Here is an 18,982-nt window from a genome sequence, read left to right on the forward strand (position 1 = left end):
TTTCAGCCTCACCCACCCCACAGGGCGTCTGTTGTGGGGAGAGGAAAGGGAAGGCGACTGTAAGCCGTTTTGTGACTCCTTCCGGTAGAAAAAAGAGGCACATAAGAACCAACTCTTCTTTTTCTTCCATAATATCAGGGCTCTCTCAGCCTCCCCTCCCTCACAGGGTGTCTGTTGTGGGGAGAGGAAGGGAAGGCGAATGTAAGCCACTCTGAGACTCTCTCAGGTAGAGAAAAGTAGCATATAAGATCAAACTCTCCTTCATCTTCCCAACGTGGAGGTAATATTTCACGACGAGAGGCACCAAATTGCACAACCCCCCACCACGAATCCATACACTCCCCGACACAGGCTTGCCCTTCAGTAAGAATTACTAAGGCCTCCGTTCCCCGACAGGCTCTTGAAAGGAACTACAACCAAACCTTGTCAAGTTTCGCTGGGAAGAAGTTCCCAAACGGAGATGCCACCACCCAAGCTGCCCCGTTACTGGTAGTCTCCCCTCAGCGGCCCTTCACTTGAGGACTCGGCCATATAGGAGAGGACTTGTAAAAGAGAAATCCCTCCTTCAAGGTGCCACCGAGCGACACCCGTGGCATTGACAGAAACCCATTTTTAACAACTTCCAAGTCTCATGAGCAGCCTGCATACTGGTGAACAGCAGTTACGATCCAGAACCTCCTCCTGATCCGCTTCCACCTCCTGGCCTCCTTACCTCCCCATCCGCGCTTTCAGTCGCCATGCACTGGTTCCCGGCCTGCTGGCTGAGGCGTTCGATGGTCGGGGCTTCCATGCGGCAGGAGCAGAGGGGCAGCTCCTCAAAGCGCTCCGTCTCCAGCGAGCTGGTCTCGTTGGACACCCCTGTCGAGCAGGGAGGAGGAGACAGAGTGGAGGAAACAGCCAGAAATGACTGCTCTCAAAAGGACAAGACACACAAGCCTTGGGCCTCCCTGTCCTGTGGCAATTTTTATCTGCTGTAACCCGCCACGAGCCACCCCGGGAGGGGCGGGCTAAAAATCGAAATATAAATAAATGAATATAAATAAATAAGCAACATTATCTTCCTCAGGGCCTTTTCTCCATTAATAATCTTCCAGTCTGGTGTAGTGGTTAGGAGTGCGGACTTCTAATCTGGCATGCCGGGTTCGATTCTGCGCTCCCCCACATGCAGCCAGCTGGGTGACCTTGGGATCGCCACGGCCCTGATAAAACTGTTCTGACCGAGCAGTGATATCAGGGCTCTCTCAGCCTCACCCATCTCACAGGGTGTCTGTTGTGGGGAGAGGAAGGGGAAGGCGACTGTAAGCCGCTTTGAGCCTCCTTCGGGTAGGGAAAAGCGGCATATAAGAACCAACTCTTCTTCTTCTTCTTCTTCAGTTGTGGCCCAAGGGGCGGGGGGAGAACCCAGAAAATACACTTCCTTGCAGTAGAATGAAGGATTGGATGTGCTGGAACTGTTTTCTCAGGTGGAAGAGTTTCCGCTCTCATGGCTTTCTCAGCTCCACCTCTGCCACGCAGCCCAAAAAGTCCCCTGAAATACTACTCCTGCATTCCAGGCAGCATTTTTGGCTTACGGTGGCGGGGGAGGGAGGCAAGACGGTGACACGCTGCAAGCCGAAATCCATCCAAACATTCCTGCGGATCCAAGCCTATTACAATCACGTCCCTGTGCAAACCGGCTCCTTATATCAAGGCCAAGTCATTCAGACCTCCCCACAGCGGAGTACCAAACAAGAGCCTCTTAATTTGCTCACTGTCAATTGGAAAGGGGGGCCAGGAATTGAAGCAAGACTGTTCTGAATTCGATCCGCGGGACCGCACCGGCTGTTCTAGGGAAACGTCACGACGGCTGCAGGAGGGAAAGCAAACTCACCTGCATTGTTTGGGGAGAGCGCCCCCTCATTGGGCAGCTCCAGACAGCCAAGGGGCACCTCTGTGTACTCGCTCTGTGTGGCTGGAGGGCCTCCGTTCAGTCCTGGAGAAGAGACATCGACATTCAGGAGAAGACCCTGGTCCCCAGTTGCTTTTCCAACAAAGCATCTCTTCCCTAGAGCAGAGAGCTCCTTCTGGCATTCTCCCCTCTCACTGGGGCAGGAAATGCTTCAGAGGAAACCCGGAGGCATCTCCTTTGCATCTGCATCTGCAGGCAGCACCCATCCCGAAACCACTGCTGCTAGCTCTGTAATTTGCGACAGGCCCCAACGGCAGCCATTCTACAGGGGCAATGACTCCTAATTCTATTTTGTTTCAATCTGCAATGTTTTAATTGTGATTGTTGAGTGGCCTTGCGCCGACCTGGGTGGCCCAGGCTAGCCTGATCTTGGCAGATCTCGGACCGCAGGGTTGGCCTGGGGGAGCACGTGGATGGGAGACCACGAGGGAAGTCCAGGGTCGCTGCGCATCGGCAAATCACAGGACCATAGAGTTGGAAGGGGCCATACGGGCCATCTAGTCCAACCTCCTGCTCAAGGCAGGATCAGCCTGAAGCATCCTTGATAAGGATCTGATCAGCCGCTGCTTGAAGACAGCCAGTGAGGGGGAGCTGACCACCTCCTCAGGCAGCCAATTCCACTGCTGAACTACTCTGACTGTGAAAATTGTTTTCCTGATATCTAGCTGGTACTGTTCTCAACATAGTTTAAACCTATTACTATGGGTCCTGTCCTCCATTGCCAATGCCTCTGTGCATCTCTCGTCTTGAAAACCTTTCTGGGTTGCTATATGTTGGCCATGACAACAGCACTGTCCACCACTAAGCTGCCTTGAGCCCAAAGGAAAGGGAGGGTATATATAAACGTTTCTCTCTGTAGAAACTGAGGGGGTTTAATTGGGATTTTATGTATCGGAATTGTTGTAACTCATCATGGGCCAGCTTGTTGGGAGTGGCAGGTAATCAATTATAATAATAATAATAATAATAATAATAATAATAATAATAATAATAATAATAATAATAATAATAATAATAATAATAATAATGTGACAGGAGTTCTAGACTCCCCTCACCATGATTAGGCTAGTTTTGCTTGTGAAATAATGTGTTTTTTCTCCTCACTTGGTTTCACAGCCAAGATCTGTATTCGGGCCCTAAATATTTTCACACCTCCTCCCTGGCTTCCCCCTTCCCCAGCAGGACAAGCCATTAGGTTTCACTCCGTCCCCTTCTTAGCCCCGCTCAGTCACCTCTGGTGTCCTTGGGGTGTGGCTCTTTGCGCTTGCGTTTACGGGACGGCTTCACCCAGGGGCTGTCGTTCCGCCAGCGTTTCCTGGCCTTTCGCTTGGAGCTGGAAGCGGCACTCTGAGATGGCAAGAACACACCGGTGAGGAAAAAAGGACAGGGAAGGAACAGCTCCGTCAAGACATTTTGTCCCATACACACACAGGAAATCCGTCCGCTACATTAATATTATTTCCTCTCACAAAACAGCTCATTGCCTCTCTGTGAGCGAGTGAGAGGGAAGACCCAAAGGAGTCTCAAAGCAGCTTAAAATAGCTTTCCCTTCCTCTCCCCACAACAGACACCCTGTGAGGTAGGTGGGGCTGAGAAAGCTCTGCGAGAACTGCTCTGGGAGAATAGCACTACCAGGACTGTGACTAGCCCAAGGTTACCCAGCTTGTGAAGAAGGAGTAGAGAATCAAGCCCAGCTCACTAGATTTGAAGCCACCACTCTTATCCACCACGCCAAGATGGTGAAAAAATGTCAGCTGATTCTGGCATGCTACTTCAATGCACATTAGCAGGAAATAAAGCCAACTTTATTTACCCCCCCCCTTTTTTTTTTTTTGCCCCAGCAAAGGGCCTGCACAGAAATCGGGAACCTCTGATAACTGAAAAAAAGGATCATAAACCAGCTGCTACTTTTGTTCACACACACTGACCGTGCAGGCAACTTTGCTCGACTCAGAGATGTTTTATTTCCAAGAAGGCCTGAACCATGATACTTCTTCATGAAGCACTGAAAGGAAGGCCAGTCGTGGTCCTGGTGGGGAGACCTGAATGCGCCTGCAGGAACAAGGATCTTCCCTTTGCAGTTCAGTTCCGTCTCACAGCAGCTTCTGATCCAGAGAGCTGGTGACCTTGGGCTTGTTAGTCTTGAGAGAACTGTTCACACAGAGCAGATCTGTCAGAGATCTCTCAGCCCCACCTACCGCACAGAGTGTCTCTTGTGGGAGAGAAAGGGACTCTTGTGATAAAGGCTTTGGAACTCCTTCGGGGAGAGAAATGCGGGGGATAAAAACCAACTCTTCTTCTTCAAACTGACACCTAGAAAACCTCACCAACTCTTGCTTTATGCAAAAAATATTTGGCACCCCAAGTCAGGATGTATTATCCAACTTGTGACCTCTACAGCTGGAATGCAGCTTAAAGTATATTGAAAACTGGTGTTCACAACAAAGTAGGAAACAGATTTTAAGCTCTGGCCATTAAAGCAACAGAAGGAGCAGGGCTGTTTATAGATTGAAAGCAAGGAACACGAACATGTAAAGTGACAGCAGACAGAGGGAAAAAAGAGAGAAATATGAGAAAGATTTTTTTAAAAGAAAGAATAGCTTGGGAGGGGGGAATAACAGCAGGAAAAGAGAAATAAAAATGGAATTGAATCCCACCCCACCTCCCAAAAAATGAAATAAATTAAGACTAAGAGACAAAGGATGGAGGGAAATGAGAATGCTGGACTGCAACTCACCCTGTCGGAGAGGTTACCCGATTCTTCATCTTCCTCATCTTCCTCCTCCTCATCTTCCTCCTCCTCTTCTTCTTCTTCCTCCTCTTCTTCCTCCTCCTCTTCACTCATATGTTCTTCTGCAGCATCTGCATCAGACTGAAATGCGAAAAGTACTTTTTTAGAAAAAGGAAGCATCACGTGAACTAAAACCATTGGAGGGAGGAGGGAATCTGCTTTCAACTGAGGTGTAAGCGTTACCACCAGCCCTTTATTTCATTCTCAGTCCCTTCCATCATAAATCGGCGGGATTATTAATAGAAGCAAGAACAGAGCAAATAAATAAAACAAGAAATTCTGAGGTCATTTAAAAACACACATGAGAAATCTAGCGGCAGCTTCCATCCAGCCGGTATCATTTGAAAACAACACTTTCAGGATAATACAATTACTAGAGAACTGAACATCAGAGTTGACAAGGGACCCCTAAATATATTTTGCCTGTCTTCAGCAAACACACATGAAATGCTCGCTGCTGCTCCAGATGCACAAGAACAATTTCTTTCATTCCAGAGAAGAACTTTAAGCCTTCCTGTGTATTCAGCTGTTTAGGAATTTTTTCCCCCATAGTAACCAAATAATTAGCAACTGTAAAGGAGGGTTTAGGACCAGATTCTCTGGATTAGAGGTCACCACTTTTAAGCATCACATCAAGGTGGCTCTCGAGGGAGGATATAAAGTTGAAAGGAAAACAAAACCAAAAACTAGCTAGTTTTAAGGGGCTAATGAGCCTCTTGTGGCGCAGAGTGGTAAGGCAGCAGAAATGCAGTCTGAAAGCTCTGCCCATGAGGCTGGGAGTTCAATCCCAGCAGCCGGCTCAAGGTTGACTCAGCCTTCCATCCTTCCGAGGTCGGTAAAATGAGTAGCCAGCTTGCTGGGGGGGTAAATGGTAATGACTGGGGAAGGCACTGGCAAACCACCCCGTATTGAGTCTGCCGTGAAAACGCTAGAGGGCATCACCCCAAGGGTCAGACATGACCCAGTGCTTGCACAGGGGATACATTTACCTTGACCTTTAACATTATTAACTGGGCCATCTACCCTTCTGCCCCTCGGCCCTACCGAGAACCGACTGTAAGAAGCCTTATTAGGTGTACCTTGCTGTCCGAGTCAACATGGCCATCCACAGAATAGCTGTCATAGTAGAGGCTGAAGTCGTCTCCCACTTCCGCCTCCCACTCCGGAGTTCTCTCCTCCTGCGAGGCTGTGGCAGGAGCAGTCATGTCTTCCGTCACTGTGATCTGGAAAGAAGTATGAGTGGAATTGGCAGGGTCGGTATCCAAATTCCTACTGATAGGAATTTCCCCCCCTCAATAGTCCATTTTCAATGTTTCCTTCTTCCTCGGCGGAAGTAGGTGAAAGTTGGTTCACTTTATTTATGGGAATATTACACATGTAAATACTCACTAATATTTTTTAATAACTCGTTTTCGATAAAACCACTGAGGAAGGAGACATTGAAAACGGACTATTGAGGGGGGAAATTGGGTTTATCCGGAACCCGTTTTGGTTTGATTTACGTTTTCATGCCTACAACACTGCAGATATGAAGATAATATCTACTGAATATTAATTATTGAAGTTATACATTTTTCCAATAAATTGGAACGATTATAAACAAAAACAGATTACTTTTCTGATAGTCAACCGGTCGAATTTTCTATTTTGGATACTTCCATTCGACCAGGCCCCTTTGGCAAAAGGGGACAGACTGGGCTACTCTACTTCACATGACAGGGGAAGAAGTACTTAAAATCCCACACAAGTATAGACATTCTGTCCCTTCATTTTATTTATTGATTTTTATACTGCCGCCCTTCCAATGGTCTCGCGGCAGTTCACACAAAAACAAACAATAAAATACAATAAAAGCCCATGAAAACACCCCTGACAACAATAAATAAAATTTTGTTAAACCTTTAAAAAAAAAAAAACCCCACAGGGAGTTTAGCCTCAGGAAGGATTTCAGTATCGGACTCCAAAACATGAAATAACAGTTTATATCTGTGTGAACCATTCCTCCAATCTCACCCTGCTGCGTATAGGGGATCTTATTATTGTGCCGCCATGCTGTGACATTTTAAAGCAGGGGTAGTCAAACTGCGGCCCTCCAGATGTCCATGGACTACAATTCCCAGGAGCCCCTGCCAGCATTCGCTGGCAGGGGGCTCCTGGGAATTGCAGTCCATGGACATCTGGAGGGCCGCAGTTTGACTACCCCTGTTTTAAGGTCTTTTAATGGGAGTTTTAATGGGGTTTTAAGACGCTGTAACCCGCCACGAGCCATTTGGGAGTGGCGGGAAATAAATCGAAACAATAACAATAACAATAACAGTGGCTCCCTCTCCCTGCCCCCCCCCCACAGTGAGAAACTTCCCAGGCTGCAAGCAAATCGGCCGCCAAAGTGGCCAATTAGCTTGTGGCCCAGCAAGGTTCTTTTTGCAGGAGGGAGGGAGAGAGGGAAACGTGGCCGCCAGTGCAAACTCGCATGCACGGCAGGTCTGCGCATGCATGTCTACGCCATGTGCGGCCGCAAATGCGCATGCACTGCAGGTCCGCGCATGCACGTTTGCGTCCACGCATGGCGCAAATGTGCATGTGTGGACCTGCCACCCATACGCGTTTGTGGCCGCGCATGGCGCAAACGTGCATGCGCGGACCTGCCACACATGCTCAACGGCCGGATTGCCGTCCCCCCCACTGGTCCGCAGCCTAAAAAAGGTTGCGGACCACTGTTTTAAAACATTCTTTAAGATTTAAACAAAGTTTCCGAGGGTGAGTTTAAATCTAGGAAAGAGGCGTACCTCGGTAGTGGCTCTGGGGCTTGACCGCTGGATAGAGAGGGGCAATCTCTTGTGTATCGTCTCGGCCATGTAGTCAAACTTCCGGCGCTTGGCTGGCTCTTCTTTGGACGATGGAGAAAAGGGTCAGGAACATGAAGAGAATATTTCAACAGGGTCCTCACAGCCCGTCCCCCTGTCCCAGTCTCTACAGCTTGATCCCCCTCCTAGGCCAGCCCAAAGGTCTCCATGGTTCATCCGCCAGCCTTTCCGATTCCAAACTCTACCTGGCTCCTCAATGCTCCTCAGGTCATCCGAGACTCGGAAATGCAGCATCTCAGAAACTCTCTTCTCAGGGACCTTGAGAGACAGAGAGAGAAGGACGGTTACACCCTTGTTAGGGCCTTCCTTGGCCCTGAAGCATAGGGCTGGCTGAAATCATGGCTTAAATCGGCAAGGAAAAAAACCACAAACTTATTCACTCATTTATTTGGTATTTATTCATTCATTTGGATTTTTATACCTCTCTTCCATACGGCTCTTGGCGGTTTACACAGAATGTTGTAAAAATAGTTACACAGAACATTATAACAAGCTGTCCAATAACAATCATATTGAGCCTTCGGGGAGGACGGTATATAAATATGAATGAATGAATGAATGAATGAATGAATGAATGAATGAATGAATGAATGAATGAATGAATGAATGACAGCATGTCAACCAGAACAGTATTTCAGCAGAACAACACTGACATATCCCTGGGAAGGACAGATGGTTCAGTCATGGATGGGGATGTCTGGGGGGGGGGGGGGCACCAGCAGATGCTTTGAGTCAGTCAGCCTCAAGCGAATGCCTGGTGGAGGAGCTCCCTTTTGCAGGCGCTGCAGAATTGTGGAAGTTCAGGCAGGGCTCTGATCTCCTCAGGGAGCTCGTTCCACCAGGTGGGGGCCAGGACCGAGAAGGCTCCAGCCCTTCTTGAGGTCCAATGTTTCTTCTCTGATAATGTCTTGAGGTGCTAATTAAAACACAGTGACCGTGATCCTGTAGACCACAGGGTGTCTGCTCTATTCCATTTCACATCTGCTTCTGACATCCCTTAACACAGTATTTTCCCGGTGGGAGCATTTCCAGCACCCGCAGGCCTACCTGCCCGGCGTTGGGCTTAGACATGGTCTTCCGGGCCCGGTGAACCTTGGGCTTGGCCTCCTCGGCTGCCGGGGCTGGAGTCTGAGCCGGAGCAGACGGCGGAGCAGGTGGCGAAGCTTCGGCAGAGGCCGCTGTGGCCTCCCCAGGCAACCGTGACCCAGGCATACTCAACAGCCGCATCGCCAGGCTCTGGACAGACGTGGGGGACTTGCTGGCCCCGGTGAGGGACATCTTTGCTCGGCTGGGCCCGCCTGCTTTGCTGGGGGATGATGGGAAAGTCTTGGCCGCATGGCCTAAAGAGAAGAGGGGGAAGGTCGTCAGAGATCTCAACTGCGCCTGCAAACCACAATAGTTTCCAATGTGTAATTATTATTGAATTTGTATCCCACCCCTCCTTAAGGCCTTGGGTTGGTTCAGCTACATAGAGGGAGAGAGCGGTCTAAGAATGTCAGACTTTGACTGAGAAGACCCAGGTTCAATCCCTACGTGGCCACAAAACACACTGGGGCACTACTAGTGAATTTCAGAGGGTTAGACCTTCCTTCCTTCCTTCCTTCCTTCCTTCCTTCCTTCCTTCCTTCCTTCCTTCCTTCCTTCCTTCCTTCCTTCCTTCCTTCCTTCCTTCCTTCCTTCCTTCCTTCCTTCCTTCCTTCCTTCCTTCCTTCCTTCCTTCCTTCCTTCCTTCCTTCCTTCCTTCCTTCCTTCCTTCCTTCCTTCCTTCCTTCCTTCCTTCCTTCCTTCCTTCCTTCCTTCCTTCCTTCCTTCCTTCCTTCCTTCCTTCCTTCCTTCCTTCCTTCCTTCCTTCCTTCCTTCCTTCCTTCCTTCCTTCCTTCCTTCCTTCCTTCCTTCCTTCCTTCCTTCCTTCCTTCCTTCCTTCCTTCCTTCCTTCCTTCCTTCGGACAATCCAATTCTGGGCACCACAGTTCAAGAAGGATATTGACAAATTGGAACGTGTTCCGGGAAGGACGGCTAGGATGTCTGAGGGGCTGGAATCCAGACCTATCTGAGGAGACTTGAGTATATGAGGTTTGGAGGACAAGGGGCGATAGGAGAGGTGCGTTTAACTACGTAAAAGGTAGACATGTTACTGCAGCTTTAGAGACCAGGACACGAGCAATGGGTTCAAATTACTGGGGAAGGAGGTTCCACTTAAATATTAGGAAGCATTTTCCGAGGGTGAAGGCTCTTTGTAGATGATATAGGCTGCCTCGGAGGGTGGTGGAGTCTCCTTCGTTGGAAGTTTTTAGAAGCAGATTGGATAAGCACCTGGCTGGAGTGATTTCTAAGTTCCTGAGATGCTGTGGGGCCGAATTGGGTGGCCCTTTGTGGTCTCTTCCAGCTCTGTGTTACTGATTCCGAGGGACGATGTGGGCAAAACGAAAAGGGGTTGGAAGGGGTGCGTAACAACTGGTAGCGATAAGCTCTTGGACCTGCTACAATCATCAGGAGCCTTCCTATCTCAGGGTGGCCAAACGGACTACAATTCCCAGGAGCCCCTTCCAGCATGTGCTGGCAGGGGATCCTGGGAATTGTAGTCCATGGACATCTGAAGAGCCACACTCTGGCCACCCCTGCTACAGCACTCTTGTGTGGATCAGGTATCTGTGTCACACACCGAATTCCTATCTGCAGTCCCCACGCCACCCCTGCAATCTTACCTGGCAGACCTTTATTCCCTGGACTGGGACTGGCGCTTGAACCGACCGAGACAGCCCCCAAATCGGGCGACATCCTGCCGGCTTCTTTGCTGCTGCCGGTTTGTATTCGTGCTCGATCATCGCAGTTCCTGCCAGAGGCCGGCACGTTCTCTCCCGTTCCTCCCAAACTGGTTTTGGACTTCCGGGGAGACAAAGATCCGGAGGAGGGATCAGAACTCTCTCTCAACGGGAGAAGTCCTGAAAAAGTGACACGTTGATATAAATGATGCAGCAGGATTACAGTTCGGGCAAACTGCATGCCTTAGGAGGAAGAAAGAGGGAAATGGAACCTGGCTTGTTTCCAAGGCTACATTTCCAGTAACACCTACCAGTTTCATCTGTTCCCACTTCCACCAACAATGTCGTCCCCGTGGCTCCCCGAGAAGTCTCACCCTGGGAGGTAAAAGCACACACATTCCAATTTTATTATATAGCGGTGTTTATATGCTGCTCTACGGAAAAGAATGTATTTCATTTTTATTTCATCTTTCCGCCAAGTAGCTGAGGGCCATTTACATCAGGGGTAGTCAACCTGTGGTCCTCCAGATGTGCATGGACGACAATTCCCACGAGCCCCTGCCAGCATTCGCTGGCAGGGGCTCGTGGGAATTGTAGTCCATGCACATCTGGAGGACCACAGGTTGACCACCCCTGATTTACATGGCCTGCCTTCCATTTTTATCCTCACAACAACATTGTGGAGTAGATAACAGCTGAGAATGAGTGACCAGTTCAAGGGCACCTGATAAAAATGTCACATATTTGAACCCAGGCCCTGTCCTGATAACTTTGGAGAGGGAAATGATTTGTAAAGGGGTTGCCATGTTAGTCTATCACAGCGAAATAGAAGAAAAGGCACCTTAAACCCCGACAACATTTATTCCAGTATGAGAATGCGTGAGTCACGGCCCACTTAACAAGACAGAAATGTGAAGAAAAACTGTCCTCATGATTCACTTCCACATATCTGTCTGACAAAGCGCCCTGCAACTCACAAAAGCTCAGAGTGAAATAAATGTTAGTCTTTAAAGCCAGTTCGGTGTACTGGTAAGGAGTGCAGACTTCTAATCTGGCGAGCCTGGTTTGATTGCCCGCTTCTCCTCCACATGCAGGGTGGAATGTGGGCTCGCCACAGCACTGATAAAGCTGTTCTGACCAAGCAGTGATATCAGGGCTCTCTCAGCCTCATCCATCCACAGGGTGCCTGTTGTGGGGAGAGGAAAGGGAAAGCGACTGTAAGCCGCTTTGAGACTCCTTCGGGTAGAGAAAAGCGGCATATAAAAACCAACTCTTCTTCACCCTCCCCATTAGTCACAAGCACCACCAAAATCAAGTCACTGAAAATCCCGGTCACTGGTTCCCACAACACAACAATTGTTCCCTCAGAGTAACAACCCAGAGTTAGCTACTTCTAAAGGTTGATCCGTACCTACGGGTTCATCACTCAGGATGCAAGAGTAAGAACACTTTTGCTGGATGGTACAAAAGGTAAAAGGTAAAGGTATGCCCTGTGCAAGCACCGAGTCATGTCTGACCCTTGGGGTGACGCCCTCTAGCGTTTTCATGGCAGACTCAATACGGGGTGGTTTGCCAGTGCCTTCCCCAGTCATTACCGTTTACCCCCCAGCAGCAAGCTGGGAACTCATTTTACCGACCTCGGAAGGATGGAAGGCTGAGTCCACCTTGAGCCGGCTGCTGGGATCGAACTCCCAGCCTCATGGGCAAAGCTTTCAGATGGCTGCCTTACCACTCTGCGCCACAAGAGGCTCTATTGCTGGATGGTAGAAAAGAACAAAACTCCAGGAGCACCTTAAAGACTAACAAAACGTAGTGTGGCAAGGGAAGAGCTGTTGTAAGTCCCTGCTCCTGACACCTGACTCACGAAAGCTCCTCCCCTACCACTCATTGTGTTAGTCTTTTAAGGCAGGGTAGTCAACCTGTGGTCCTCCAGATGTCCACGGACTACAATTCCCATGAGCCCCTGCCAGCGTTTGCTGGCAGGGGCTCATGGGAATTGTAGCCCGTGGACATCTGGAGGACCACAGGTTGACTACCCCTGTTTTAAGGTGCTAATGGACTCTCCCCTTTTCTTCTTCCAAGGACTAACACAGCTCCCCATCTTCTGCTGGGGGTAAGCCCAACTGAATACAATGGGTTTTAATTCTGAGTAGACTTGTTTAGGCCTGCTCCCTGGGTAGACTGCTGCCTATTTTGCAAGCAAACTCACCAAAGTTTAGTCCACAAGGAAAACACTTTGACTAGCCCCTAACCTGTCCACACATGCCCCCGACGTTAATCGTTCAGGGAACACACGATAGCCTTGAAACCAACTCCTCACTTCCGAAATACCTCCCTGGCATGTCACCTGCAGGCAGCTACTATTCCGCACAAGAGCAGGTACTATTCCGCACAAGAGAGTTGACGTGGCTATTAGTCACCTGGTTGCATCATCAAAGAATGACTTGCATGTGTGAACTGATTGGTACAGACCAGACACTTGGGGGGGGGGGGTGCTTCGCCTCACACTGGTCTCAACGCAGCTCACAAATTAAGTCACCAACCCGCTCACAAATTCAGTTCCCAACCCTTCAAGTGTACACTACCTACGTTTCCAGAAGCCCCCAAACAAACATTTGTGCATAAACCAGCCGTGTACCTTACAAGCCAAGCCTGTAGGCATTCCTTCAGAAATATAGTAGAATTGCAGCTTTTGGATGTTTGAAGGTGCAGAAGCGCTATACAAAGTCTGCAACCCCCTTTCAGATGAGGCATGATGTAGTTTAATTCTGGATAGAAGCTTTCATGTGCATGCACATTTCAAGTATCTGAAGTGTGCATGAACCCGAAATCTTCTAATCAGAATTAAACCTCGTTGTTTTTAAAGGTGCCCCTGGACTCGAGCTTTATTCTGTTGCTTCAGACCAACACGGCTACCCACCTGGATATTTTTAGGTGGCAACTGAGAGCTTACAAACTATGTCAAACTCATTTGATATCCTTTAAAAGGCAGCTTTTCTCTTACACGTTCCAGAATAAGATTTATTCCAGTTAGGAAATGTGTCTGTCACCTCTCCACCTGCTTGAGGCGGCTCACCAAGTAAAAGACAACATTTCAAATTGGCAGCATTTCAAAGACACAAGAAAACATTCAGCAACCTGTAACGTCTGTAAAACGACTCTCAGGTTCGAAGCAGACTATTAAAAGACAGCTTTGAAAAGGCAGAACCCCTTAGTTAAAAGCCCTAAAGCAGGGGTAGTCAACCTGTGGTCCTCCAGATGTTCATGGACTACAATTCCCATGAACCCCTGCCAGCAAATGCTGGCAGGGGCTCATGGGAATTGTAGTCCATGAACATCTGGAGGACCACAAGTTGACTACCCCTGCCCTAAAGGACAGTATAGTACAGAAGTCCCCAACATGGTTCCCTGGGGCACCACTGTGTTTTAGAAAGTGAGTAGAGACAGGTGAAGCTTTCCCCCAGCAGAGCGTCTGATTTGCCCATGAAGGTCTGACCAGTCGTGCTGATTAAAACAACATTGGTTCAGCTGAGGCTGCTAACACAGTATTTAAAAAAAAAAAAATTCTTTCACATTTCTTCCCCAGTAGATTTGGTAATTATTCCTCTTCTCCTCTCCAAACTTGGGCGTGCTCTGTGTGTGTCTATGACTCTGGCTCCTGCGGCAGCCATTTTGTGGTTGCATCAGAAGTCCAAAGAGGCCCACGGGCTGAAATGTGTTGGGGACCGCAGATAAATTAGATGACAGGTGAGTCTCAAAAGGGAGCGCCTCCTTAACCCTAACCCGACACCAAAGTGCTACCACGGTAAACAAAACAATAAAAAGATCCCCCTCCTCTGTGGGTACCACCCAGTCTACCTTTGCACGCAGAGCCACAAAAAGCAGAGCTCAGAAGCAGTAAGAGTTGAGTCCAGCAGGATCCTAAGAGCAAATGGGCTTGAACCTGTTTCCCTGCAAGCCAACATGGCTGCTCTCTGGAACAGAACTTGGAAACCGGACCTCAAGGGCCAGATTGGTCAGACAGCCTTAAAGTTGGCGGAGGGCTGGAACCCCATCCCTTTAGAGACATCCCCACGGTATTAAGCCCACGCTCCCTGACCTGTTTTGCTCTGGAATTCTCCAATCCCATTTCAAACCAGCACCCTACTAAAAAACGACAGGGCTTCATCAATTCTGCTCCCACCCTACACAGCTGAGTCAGCCCCACCCACTTCTTCTATATAAACACTCAGTAAAGGGGCGTGCCTTCCTTTGAGGCAGCAAAGGAGACACATTGGTTTGTTCATGTAAATCTTTACTTCCCACTATCTTTTTCTGCCAAAGGAGCTCAAGTTTAATGGACAGGCTTCTTAAGAGGTCTGGATATGAGATTCCAGAAAGTTGATGCTCCAATGCTGGTCTATGCGGCAAGTGAGCGTGGTGAAGTGGTTAAGAGTGGCAGCTTCTAAACTGGAGAGCTGGGTTTGATTCCTGCTCCTCAGCATGCAACCCTAGAGCTAGTCACAGTCATAGAATCACAGAGTTGGAAGGGACCTCCTGGGTCATCTAGTCCAACCCCCTGCACTATGCAGGGCATTCCCATCCCTATCGCTCGCCCACTGTAACCTGCAAACCCCTTGACCCTTCGCCAAATCAGCCTCTCCGTCAGATGGCTATCCAACCTCTGTTTTAAAAAAAAGGACCCACCACCTTCTGAAGAAGACTGTTCTACCGAGAAACTACTCTGTCAGGAACTTCTTCTGGCAGAGCTGTTCACCCAGAGCAGTTCTCTCAGAGCTCCCTCGACCTCATCCACCTCACAGAGAGCATGTGTGGGGAGAGGAAGGGAAAGTAATTGTAGGCTGCTCTGAGAATCCTTCAGGCGGTGAAAAGAAGGGTATAAAAAAAAAACAATCTTCTTCTACCTTAACTATAGAAAATACTTTCAGAAGAGGTCTGGTTTCTTATGTTTCTTAGACAGGGGTAGTCAACCTGTGGTCCTCCAGATGTTCATGGACTACGTTTGCTGGCAGGGGCTCATGGGAATTGTAGTCCATGGACATCTGGAGATCCACAGGTTGACTACCCCTGGACTAGAAGACAAGACCTTTCTCTAAGAAAACAAGGACAAACTGCATCGAGTCTTGTGTAGTAATCATGGAATTCCACAGAGGTCCAAGTCTGTAAAAGTTGTAATGTCTTAAATCTCCTGGTTTTTGAATGGATGTGTCTCTCTGATTGGCTGCTTTGAGTCAGGACAAAAAGCCAGCAGCTCTGTAAACAAGATCTCTGGGCAGGATTCCAGCTGTGTAATCTGGTTCTAAAACACTTCTGTGGAGACAATATGGAGAAGAGTGACTAAGTCCTCCATTTTGTTAGATTCAAGTGGGCAGCTGTGTGGGTGTGTGAAGCAGCTGAACATAATTTGAGCCCAGTGGCACCTTTTAAGCCCGACGAAAGTTAATTCTAGATATAAGCTTTGGTGTGCAGGCAGACTTCTTCAGCTGGATGACTTTTCAAAAAGAAGCGTTGGGATTTATACCCTGCTTTTCACTCAACGCAGATTACAATCACCTTCTCTTTGTTTCCCTGCACAGATGCCCTGTCAGGTAGTTGAGGCTGAGAGAGCTCCGAGAGAACTGTGACTGTTTCAAGGTCACCCAGCTAGCTGCACATGGAGGAGTGGAGAATCAAACCCAGTTCTCCGGATTAGAAGACACCGCTCTACCACTACACCATGGCTGGCTCTCAAAGATAATAAGGGTACTTGGATGATATGATTGTACAGGACCTCGTCTTTCAAATAAAACTAGTTTACCTGCTGCCTTAACTTACACACAGCCTTTCCACCTGACCCAGGTATCTATGTAAGAACATAAGAAGAGCCCTGCTAGATCAGAACAGTGGTCTATCTAGTCCAGCATCCTGTCTCACGCAGTGGCCCACAAAGTTCCTCTGGAGGGCAGCAACAAGAGTGCAGAAGTTGAGGCCTTCCCCTGATGTTGCCTCCTGGCACTGGGATTCACAGGTTGACTGCCTCTGAACATGGAGTCCCCATGGCTAGTAGCCAGAGAGACCTATTCTTAGTGAATCTGCCTAACACCCTTTTAATGCTGTCTATTCCTGGGACCTCTGGCAATGAATCCACATTTTAATAAATCTCTCCCTAAAGCAGGGGTAGTCAACCTGTGGTCCTCCAGATGTTCATGGACTACAATTCCCATGAGCCCCTGCCAGCGTTCGCTGTACTAACCATCAGCTTCACTAGAGGTCCTAGTATTTAGGGTGAGGGAGAAAAAGTTTTCTTTGTCAACTGTCTCCACCCCGTACATAATTTTATGAACCTCTACCATGCCCCCCCACACACTTAGTAGTGAAGTGGTGGTGTGGCTAACAGTAGTAGCCTGTAATCTGGAGAGCCAGGTTTGATTCCCCACTGTCACATGCAGCCAGCTGGGTATCCTTGCACGAATCACAGTCCTGTCAGAATTGTTCTCACAGAGCAGTTCTCTCAGAGCTCTCTCAGACTCACCTATTTCACAAAGTGTCTGTTGCAGGAAGAGAAAGGGAAGGTGATCGTAAGTCGCTTTGAGACTCCTTTGGGCAATGAAAAGCGGGGTATAGAAACCAACTCTTTTTTAAACTTTAAAGTACCAGATTATCCAGCCTTTCCGGAGGAATGACGCTCCTACCCCCTATTCATCTTTGTTGCCCTCCTCTGTACTTTTTCCCAGTTCCGCCATGTACTTTTGGAGATAGTGACCAAAACCATCACATCTAGCAGGCAGAATCCTGGAAACAGTAAGTAATGCGCATTAAAAAAAAAACGCTTTTAACTTCGCCATAAACGAGAACAGAATCGGCACATGATTAACACACTGGGAAGGGGATGCTCCAAGGCAGGGGTAGTCAAACTGCGGCCCTTCAGATGTCCATGGACTACAATTCCCATGAGCCCCTGCCAGCATTTGAATTGTAGTCCATGGACATCTGAAGGGCCGCAGTTTGACTACCCCTGCTCCAAGGGCTGTATCACCCCAAAGAAAAAGGTTTGCCTCTGGTAACAACCTACTTCACCTCAGAAGACAGATGCCCTGAGCAGAAGACGCCAAAGCTCCAGCAGATTAACAGGGGAACCGGCAGCCTTTCTGGGCCATCCTAGACCATACGTCAAAGCCACACCTGGGGCAAGGTATCTGAACAAGCGTGCAGGCACAGGAAAGCTTAGGCAGGAATGATCCTTTGCTCATCTTCATTGCTCCCCCACTCTATTCCATTGCTTCAGCCCCACACGGCCACCCGCCTGAAGCGATCTATGTACAGAGAGCCCATGAAGAGCTGTGAAGACCTCCGAAGCGCAGGCAAAGCCAAAGGTCCCTATGAAAACCCACCCTCTGGGCCCACCCACGGTGCTGCCTTTGCAATGGGACCTTTTCCAAGGACCAAACGGGTGAAATTCTGCCGCTGGCTCCTCTAATGCAGGGGTAGGCAAACGGTGGCCCTCCAGAGGGCCGTGGACTACAATTCCCACGAGCCCCTGCCAGCATTTGCTGGCAGGGGCTCGTGGGAATTGTAGTCCACGGACCTCTGGAGGGCCACAGTTTGCCTACCCCTGTAAATCTAATGCATTCTTATTACCATTATCCTTATTATTACCATTATATTAAAGGAGGCTGCGGGCCAGTAAACGACGGCGGGCGGGATGGAGAGGAGGAGGAGGAGAAAGAGGAGGAGGGAACTGCCGGGCACGATTTTGGCTCCTGGCAAAGCGCGCCTGGCGCGAAGCGACCACCAATCCGGAGGCGGCGCAGGGCAGGACTGCCCTCCCCTTGCAAGCCTTGCCTGCTCCGGGCCGCCAGGAGGGCTGCGGACGACCCACCGCCACGACCCTCCCCTCTCCCTGCAGCTGCACCCACGGGCTGTCCCCATCTACTGCCCCCCATCCCCATCCGGAAGGAGATCTGCGCCCTCCATCCCTGCCCCCCCCCCAAAAAAAATCTCGCCCTCTTTTTTGCACGGCCGCCTCTTCCTGCGGGATGCCCCTCCTCCCCGCTTGCCACGGGGAGTCCGAGCAGGACAATGAGGGATGCGGGAAGGCGACGCCCGGCCGGAGCCCGCGTCCTTCCGCGCCTGGGATTGGCGCGCGCCCCGTCGCCGATCGCCCCCCCCCCCTCCTTCTTGCAGCCTTGCAGCCCGCCCGCGCGCGCCCCGAACCTGCGCGGCTCCCGCTCCGGCAGCCTCCATGGCCTCGCGCCGCCTGCAGCAGCAGCAGCAGCAGCAGCAGCAGCCGCAGCCGAGCCGGCCCCGCACTGACGTCACCGCCACGGGGCGAAGCGAGGGGCGGGGAGGGAGCGCCTTAAAGGGGCCCGGCCGAGGCAGACAAAGGGCGCCGCGGGGACCTCCGCAGCGGCGCCGGGCGGGAGCGCTCAAGGCCGGCTTTGGGGCTTCCCCCTCGCGCGGCGAAGGGTCGTGCCGAGCGGGCGGCGGATTGACAGGCGTCGCCCCGGGAAAGGGGAAGTGCCCCTGAGCATGGGCAGAGGGCTGTCGTGCCTTGGCTGCTGCTGCCGCCGCCGGGATAGGGGGACAGGTGGCTGAGGGTCACCGTGGTTTGCAAAGGGGAAGGGCTGAGCCAGGGAAG

At 50.0% G+C, this 18,982-nt stretch overlaps 1 protein-coding gene across 3 annotated transcripts in view; it reads right to left on the bottom strand.

The window, feature by feature from the left end:
- EHMT2 (euchromatic histone lysine methyltransferase 2) overlaps nucleotides 1–18,656 on the bottom strand; it is a 41,707-nt gene extending 23,051 nt beyond the window's left edge. Inside the window, exons 1-11 of one of the 3 annotated variants that reach the window (XM_077324522.1) lie at nucleotides 18,559–18,656; nucleotides 10,677–10,740; nucleotides 10,309–10,545; nucleotides 8,651–8,943; nucleotides 7,789–7,861; nucleotides 7,526–7,626; nucleotides 5,819–5,962; nucleotides 4,686–4,820; nucleotides 3,181–3,295; nucleotides 1,871–1,972; nucleotides 713–858 (exon numbers count right to left, since the gene is read on the bottom strand). In XM_077324522.1, the coding sequence (XP_077180637.1) occupies nucleotides 713–858; nucleotides 1,871–1,972; nucleotides 3,181–3,295; nucleotides 4,686–4,820; nucleotides 5,819–5,962; nucleotides 7,526–7,626; nucleotides 7,789–7,861; nucleotides 8,651–8,943; nucleotides 10,309–10,545; nucleotides 10,677–10,740; nucleotides 18,559–18,588 (1,440 nt within the window). In that variant the 5' untranslated portion in view covers nucleotides 18,589–18,656. Of the gene's footprint in view, nucleotides 1–712; nucleotides 859–1,870; nucleotides 1,973–3,180; nucleotides 3,296–4,685; nucleotides 4,821–5,818; nucleotides 5,963–7,525; nucleotides 7,627–7,788; nucleotides 7,862–8,650; nucleotides 8,944–10,308; nucleotides 10,546–10,676; nucleotides 10,741–14,464; nucleotides 14,552–18,000; nucleotides 18,233–18,558 lie in introns of those variants that run through there. The other 2 variants (XM_077324523.1, XM_077324521.1) reach the window with 2 other exon arrangements.
- Between the last annotated feature and the right edge of the window lie 326 nt (nucleotides 18,657–18,982).

The sequence above is a fragment of the Paroedura picta genome, chromosome 3 (assembly GCF_049243985.1).
Source record: "Paroedura picta isolate Pp20150507F chromosome 3, Ppicta_v3.0, whole genome shotgun sequence".
Classification (NCBI taxonomy): Eukaryota; Metazoa; Chordata; class Lepidosauria; order Squamata; family Gekkonidae; genus Paroedura; species Paroedura picta.